At 37.4% G+C, this 8195-nt stretch overlaps 1 protein-coding gene across 1 annotated transcript; it reads right to left on the bottom strand.

Moving 5' to 3' along the window:
• Positions 1-5478: 5478 nt before the first annotated feature.
• LOC142162083 (uncharacterized) lies at positions 5479-6036 on the bottom strand. Its single transcript, XM_075218390.1, has one exon. The coding sequence runs from the start codon at positions 6034-6036 to the stop codon at positions 5479-5481; it is 558 nt and encodes a 185-aa protein (XP_075074491.1).
• Between the last annotated feature and the right edge of the window lie 2159 nt (positions 6037-8195).

Raw genomic sequence — 8195 nt, 5'->3', positions numbered from 1 at the left:
GCTAGATGAGAGCTTTTGTAATGAGGAGGAGCTAGTTGCTCTTATTGGTAGGCAGGTCTGCAAGTTGAGGTCTAATAAGATATTTCAGTGGTAAAGGTTTAGTGGAGGGGTCAACCAATCAAGGAGGAGACTTGGTAGACCGAAAAGGACATGCGGAGCAGATGTTCAGACTTATTCAACACTCCAAGTATGATTCTAGACCCATTCAAGGATGACCATTTGTTTAAGAGGTGGAGAATGTAATGACCTGATTGGTCATTTTGCTTCCTAGATCCTCGTTTTCCTATTTAAGACTTCCCATATATTCTTTTACTGTTTTATGACTTGCAAGGATGATTTTTTGGCTTTGGAAGGGTTCGGGTTGAATACGGAACACTTAGTTCCATAATAGTATCCTAAGATGGCCAAATTTGACTTTAGTCAATACTTTGAGATGATCTCATAATTGAGATTTGAAGGTTCCAACATGTTCATATGATGATTTTGGACTCGGGCGCATGTTATGATTGAGTTTCGGGTGATCCAGGGGCGTTTCGTCGCTTATAATTAAAGTTGGCGTCTTGAAGGTTTTAGAGTTTCATAAGTTTGGTTTAAGGTAGACTTGGGTATAACCGATGTTAGTTTGGATTCTGAGCCTTGGAATAGGCTTGTATTGTGATTTTTGACATGTGCGTAAAATTTAGCGTCATTCTGAATTGTCTAAGTATGATTCGTCACTTTCGGAGCTAGTTAGAAGAAGTTTGAAGTTCAAATGTTGATTAATTAGGTTTTGAGGTGAAATTCTTGGTTTCGATGTTGTTTTAAGTGTTTCAAGACTTCGAGTAGGTCTGGACTATGTTTATGAAATTGTTGGATATTTGGACGGGATCCCGGGAGGCTCGGGTATGTTTCAAACCACCCGAAGCTAAGTCAAACTAGCAGGTTGTTCTGGTGTTGGTTTCCTTCTTCGCGAATACGAAGGAGTTCTCGCGTTCGCGATGACTGATTTGGGGTTGAGGCGTTTGGTGCTTCGCATTCGCAAAGGCTGGGTCGTGTTGGCGAAGGCTTAGGGACTAGTGGCCTACGTGTTCGCGATAGAAGGCACGCATTCCCATAGAAGGAGCTGGGGCTGGAGGTCGGCAGGTCATTGGCATTCACGTTCGTGAATGGCTGTTCGCACTCACGAAGCATTGCACGGGCTAGCCTTCGCTATCGCAAGGACCTGGTCGCATTCGTGAAGAGGAATTATGGATCGATGGCAGGTTTGCCTTTGCGATCGCGACAAAGGGTCAATTGGATAGAAACATTTTAAAACTCGGGACTTAGGCTCATATTTTTCATTTCTCATTTTTCTTGGTCGAATTTGGAGCTTCTTAGAAGGTTATTTTTATCTAGCATTTTATGTTAAGTGATTTCTACCTAATGTGAGTTTAATACATATATTATGGGTAGATATTAACATAGAAATTATGGAAATTATGGGATTTTGTTGGAAAATCTAGGGTTTAGTAAAAATGAGATTTGACCAAGAAATTGATCATGTAATTGGGTATAAATTATAAATTTGAGTTCGTAAGGTCATATGTAACATTTATCTACAAAAGATTTTAGAATCTGGGCACGTGGGCCTGGGGATAACTTTTATAAACTTTCTGAATTGGGTTAGAAAATTACTCTAAAAGATGAATTATGAACTTATGAGTATATACTGATTAATTTATATGACTTTTGACTAGTTTCAGGTTGCTCGGCATTGTTTTGAGGCTATTAGTGTGGTTTGAGGGCACATGAGGACTTGGAAGCAAGGTAAGTATCTTGAGTAATGTTGTAAGAGAGAATTATCCTCATAGGTGCTTTAATTGTTATATATTACTTGTTGTGGGTGCTACATACGTACGAGGTGATGAGAGTCCGTACGTAGCTAAAATCATATTTATGTCCGGGTAGACTTAGGTCTTTATCATGCAATGTTTGTATTACTTGAACTCAACTTGTTAGTTTAATTACTTAAATTTATAATTGAAATTTTATTAGGGATTTTGTTAGGCCGAGCTTCATTACCTTGAGATTTTTGGTGGAATACTCGATTGTTGGTAAAAATCATGCTTTCTTTGTGTGCTCATCCTTGTGTTGTAATTGTTTGACCCGTAGTTCAGAGAGTTTCTCTATTCCTGTGGATCGGAACATACACATCAACGATGCTATGAAATAGCATTTTGGATTGGGTCGAACGACCTCGGTAGTATATTTGAGATGCATCTATGGTTCGCATCGGTCGACCCTCGGCAGTGTACACAATTATTAGGGATCGGCTCGTACGACATCGACGTAATTCATGCGTAATGTTGCTAGGAGTCAAAATATACATCTGATTTCTTTCTTGACTTGAGATTTGATATTTGCTTGGTGGTTCTTATATGTTTGATGCAGTGCATGATATTTGGGGATTTCATACAGTCATTATGTTGAAGGATCATGTTGTTTACGGTCTTTCATATTCCACTTTTTTGTAGCAAATATACAATTAGGCTAGCTGCCTGGTTGCTTATATATATATATATACATGAAAGCCTAAACTGGGTCCAAGTCTTACAATTTGGCCAACTAAAACTAGGAAGAGTACTCTAACGCTAACTATTACAAATAAAACAATGAGCGTATATGAGCTAGATTTACATAAATTGAATACGAAGACCTCCAGCAGACTATGATGTATGTGTATCCACAAGCCAAATGAAAAAACCTCAATGTAACACCTACAAAGCTCTCACCAGGTGCCAGTTTTTGCAATCCTAAGGACAAGGCAAACATGAATACCAAACAGCTACACCATAGCATATAGGACCAAGTACAGTCATGAGAACCGATCTGCAACATGATGCAATTTCTAGCATGAAGTGGTATGATACAGTCCCCACTAGTAGTAGCCCATAAAATCTGTAACCTAGTTGTGCACAAGCAAATTCAAGCCCAATAGAAGCAACATCCCTAGAGATAGGGTTTAACCTCAGAAAGAGACTCTTATATGGTGTTATACCATCCCCATATTGAGCATTATACAATGCTAATACCACTAGGAAATGATACAGCACCATACAGTATCAAAGCTGGCCAAAGCAGTCTAACAAAAAAACCATAGTTGAGTACACAAGGGCACACATGAACTGAGTTGTAGACCTGCATGACTATAAGTACCTCATACCAAACATTGAGTGTTACATCTCGCGTTTTCGTACGTTAAAGTTTCGCTGTCAATTAATTGATGTACACTTGGGGATGAGATTATCTTGAGGTTATACATATTTATGCTATTTATAACAAGCGATAAGTAAGTTCCATAAAGGATAAAGGGTAAACAAATCAAAGAAAATGAGTTTCGTTGAAGGTTGTCGATTTGGGATAAAATACGGTCCGAGCCATAATACCCGGTATTTATAGACTAGTGCCATACAAGGTACCCCATGACCATGATATTAGGGTACATAAAGTGTATTAAAAGTGAGTAGTATTTTAAGTAATTTGAGGTAATTGATTAATTATTGGGTAATGGAAAATTGCCTAGTTAATTAAAATTAGTGGGTATATATTATAAGTTTGGGATAAGACTTACCCCTCCCCAACGTGGCAGGCATTTCTTATCTACCTAATGACTAATTAAATAAGGTGAAAAGGTATCACACTTTGACCAAGAAAAGTGACATCAAGCTTGGAATGTGGGGACCACCCAAATATGAAAGATAATATTCATAATTAAACAATATTTTCTAGTCTCTTAAACACAATTTCAGCCAAACTTTTCATTTCTTGTAATGTCAATTCCAATCTCTTAAGAATAGTTTTCAGTAAGCTTTCCATTCCATAACGTAAATTCTAAATCCCTTGAGAAAGAGTTTCAACAAAGATGATTTTGCAATAGCAACGTTATTGTTTTGATCATTTCATACGGATTGTTCCCTATTTTGATCTCGTTGTTACGTGTTTCGTCATAACTAACGTGTGTTAGAGGGATTGTCAAGAGAATTGACTCAGGTATGTTAAGACTATCTCTCTTTTCTTTTGGCATGATCCATACGATATAAACGAAACGAGAAAATGCACAACTTCCATAAATGACTCTATTCATAGGAGTGTTAGAGGTGCCTATGTTCTTAAATTCCCCTGTATCTTATTATTCTATCGTCTGTTCATGGGTCTCAGAAAATATGTAAGTTGATAAAGTTTATTTCATGATATTAATCAAAGGCATAATGATCTTATGACACTTCGAAAGATTTTCTTGATGTACTTCTCATGCATTGCATTCATTTACATTGACCCATGACTAGATGGCGTTATATACGCGTATTTATGTATAATATATGTATACGGGATATGGAAAAAGGTTATGACGTTATATACATACCACCACCTAATCAGCTAGTATATGTTGATGATTTTGCCCACAGTGGCCGAGATGATATGATGGGATGCCCTTAGAGGCTTGATGATGTTATATACACCCATAACTATGCATGACATGATATTTATACGCACGTGCATGACATCATAAATGTTTTAGGATTTACAAATGATTTAGACTTATAGTAGGAATTCTTTATCATATGTTTCATCTATGTATGTTATGTACTGATTTTCGTGCCTTACAAACTGAGTACATTATTCGTACTGATACCCTATTTCGCAGGGCCTGTGTTTCATGCCTGCAGGTGCAAGTAGGAAAGTTGACGGTCCCCCTTCTTAGGATCCCTAATCAGCGAAAATTGGTGTGCTCCACTTGATCTGGAGCTGCTTTTGATTTTGGTACGATATGCTTGTATACATATATGGGTATGACTTGGCACAGTCCTATCCTTGTACAGTTGTATTTTCTATTAGAGATCTATAGACAATTATGTATAGTTGGATAGTATGTGGCCTTGTTGGCTTCTAGTTTTGGGTATATTGTTGTCTATAGCAGCCTTGCCGGCTCGCCCACTGTATTCTGCATGTATATGTACATATGTCTTTTGGATAGGTTTCCCTCACATATGTTATTCATGTTTATATCTTAGACCCATGCTTAAGGATGTTCGATAGGTAGGACTCGGGCATCCATCACGGCCCACCGGTTTGGGTCGTGACATTGAGTTCAGCACTGATCAAGCATACAACCAAAGCTAGAGATATTTAGAACACTTCAATTTTTGATATTTTTTAGAACCTAAAGTACTGCCTGCTTCCATTATGTATTCCATATGGTGCCCGACCACCTCCAGGTTGAGCATGAAGCCATGATAATACCACTGGATAGTAGCTTGACCCTATATAGATGACACAAGAACAAGAGCGGGCAGTGTGTGTATGAATTCACTCATCAATCAGGTGCTTTCCTCTTTGCAACCCTAGCCCTAAGATTAAGGATTTGGGCCTTGTCTAGGTTGATTAGTTTCCTTCCTACACTAGGCAATTTAATGAATGAATGGAATGTTATTGTACCTACAAAAGAAAACACAAGATTAGCTAAAACTCTGTCACAGCATTGCCCTCCCTTAGTATATGTTGAAAGATCACATTAAATTGATCCTTCATCTCATTAATCCTCTTCATTTCCTTCCCTATACACCAAGGTGCATTCCATTCACCATCAATAGTCCTTTTCATCACCAATAAGTTAGTCCCAATGATAAGAGGATAAAGCTGCATATCAACACAATAATAGAACCCCTCAACAATTGTCTTTGCCTCATCTATTATATTTTTTGACAACCCTATCTCTATTGCTTTTGCATACACCAACTCTCTAGCACAATCCCTCACACAAAAGCCATAAGAACATCGTCCAGGGTTACCTCTAGAAGCACCATCTGTATTGTATTTGAACCACCCATGATAAGGCAACTGCCAAATGACTCTTTTAGTCACAACATAAGGCTTATAGCCTTCAAAGAATCTAAATATATCTGGCCAAAGTAGAGGAATATTTAGCAGCAAAGGATACCTTACTCTTGCAAGGTAATGTCGATTTTTATTCATCTCATGCACTACCCTATTAAATGATATTGCACCTATTTGCTTCATAGTATTCCTCCTCTTTCAAAGTTCCCAAGAGATAATAGCTGGAGCAGCTTGAAACAATGGCTTGAGCTTAGCACAACAATCAGCACTCCACCATGCCCTATTAACTTGATGAATTTGACTGGATTCACCACCACACCTGCAGCTTGTAAAAACATCTTCCACACTCTAGAAGCAATAGAACTTGTGAGGAAAATATATTGAAATGTCTCCTCTTGTGGTGGTAGGCAGCACCAATACTTAGAGACAGTTAAGTAACCATTTCTCCTCCATAAATCATCTGTAGGTATCTTCCCTTTCTGTAATCTCCATAAAAAGAAAGATATTTTGAAAGACAAGCCTTTAGTCCATAACAACTCGTATTCTGGATTTGTTAGATCCCTATGCCTCAAGATTTGCCAAGCACTACTAAATGTAAGCATTCCTGGAGGAGTTGGCATCCACCTAGGTGTGTCCTAGAACTCATCAATGTTATCAAAGTACACTTCTTGCCTTATGTGCTCAGCAATTTCTTCTAGAAAAAATTGTTCTAGTATTTGATCATTCTAGCCATGTTCATCTCTCAGATCTGCCACCTATTGTAAATCTTCATTGATATTGAACTCTAGGGGTACTACATGATACAATGATCAAAGTCCAGTCCAATTCTCATGCCAAACATTAGTGGAACCTCTATTCATTTCCCACATAATTTCAGGTTCAACCTCATGTCTTGCCTCTAACATTTTCCTCCACACGTGTGATCCCTCTCTAAATTTTACCATAGTAGGCAACTCCTTCTTGCAATATTTATTTCACATGCAGTTCAACCGCAATGATTTAGATGTCTATACCTCCACCATAACTTGGAAAACAAAGCTTTAGAAGCATCAAATAAATATCTTAACCCTAATCTACCTTCCTCTTTAGGAAGACATAAGTTTTGCCACTTTGTACAGTGTCTGCTTCTGCCTTCTTATTTTGTACTCCAAAAAGATCTTATGTAAGTGCTCTAAAATGTTATCAGGAGGATCCAACACTAAAATAATGTGAGTCGTTAAGCTTTGAAGCACATTAGATATAAGAGTAGCTTTTCCTCTAAAAACAGTAGCTTCCCTTTCCAAGAATGTAGTTTTGCCTTCACCTTCTTAATAAGATCATTGTAATAGTCTTTCCTCCTCCTTGTGTAAAAGATTGGACACTCTAGGTAAGTAAAAGGGAACTTACCTCTCTAAAAGCCAATTATAGCACCTACAATATTAAATAATTCTCTTGCCATATTAGCATGCATGTAGTAAGATCTCTTTGTCTTGTTAATCAACTGGCCAAATGTTTGTTCATACAGTGTGAGTACTTCAACCATTTTCCCCAAAGAATAAGGGTTAGTAGAAGCAAAGATGATTGTATCATCTGTATAAGCCAAATGGTTCAAAGGATCAATCCACTTTCACATTCCATACCCTATAACTCTTTTGTCTTCAAATAACATATTAAGTGATCTTGATAGCACCTCAGTTATTACAACCCATATCCACATGTGTTAGTTCATGCCATATATTAGTTAACATAAATCCAAGAAGGAATTATCTTTGAGATGATAAGAAGTCAATCTTATTGGTCTTAAGTGATACAAGAGTGTATAAGGGTGATTAACAAGTATTAGAAGTTAAATGAATCAAGGATGTTGTAACTCGTATTTTCAGGTAAATCTAGTGGTGCTTAATACACTCAAGAGTTCATGTATTAAGGTATTTACTCATATAATATCCGTATCATAAGTCTTGAAGTCAAACGAGTTATGAAACAAAAGTCGACAAAAGTTGTCTCAACTTAGGTTCATAATTTTACTTAAACATTAGGTCAAATGTTTCTAAACTTTTCTCCTAATTTACAAGTAATTACGGGGTGATATACCAACAAAATTAAATATATATAAGTCTAGTTTCCAATGCATTAAACCATTCATCGATACGATCTCGGAGTAGAGAGATATTCGAATTTTCGCGAGACTGCGCCAAGCACCTCTCTATGGGGCCCACTAAGGCGGTTTAAGATATTTGGACCTATATAGGATGCCTCCAACCCGTTTTAAGTCATTTATTCTCACTATTTTCAGACCTTAGAACCCTAGGAACATCCTCTCAAGGTTCTCTCAAGATTCAAGACCCAAAAAAGGGCAAACA

This window comes from Nicotiana tabacum, chromosome 7 (genome assembly GCF_000715075.1).
Source record: "Nicotiana tabacum cultivar K326 chromosome 7, ASM71507v2, whole genome shotgun sequence".
NCBI classification, from domain to species: domain Eukaryota; kingdom Viridiplantae; phylum Streptophyta; class Magnoliopsida; order Solanales; family Solanaceae; genus Nicotiana; species Nicotiana tabacum.
The sequence above is the reverse complement of the archived record's forward strand: the minus strand, read 5'-3'. Positions and strand labels throughout refer to the sequence as shown.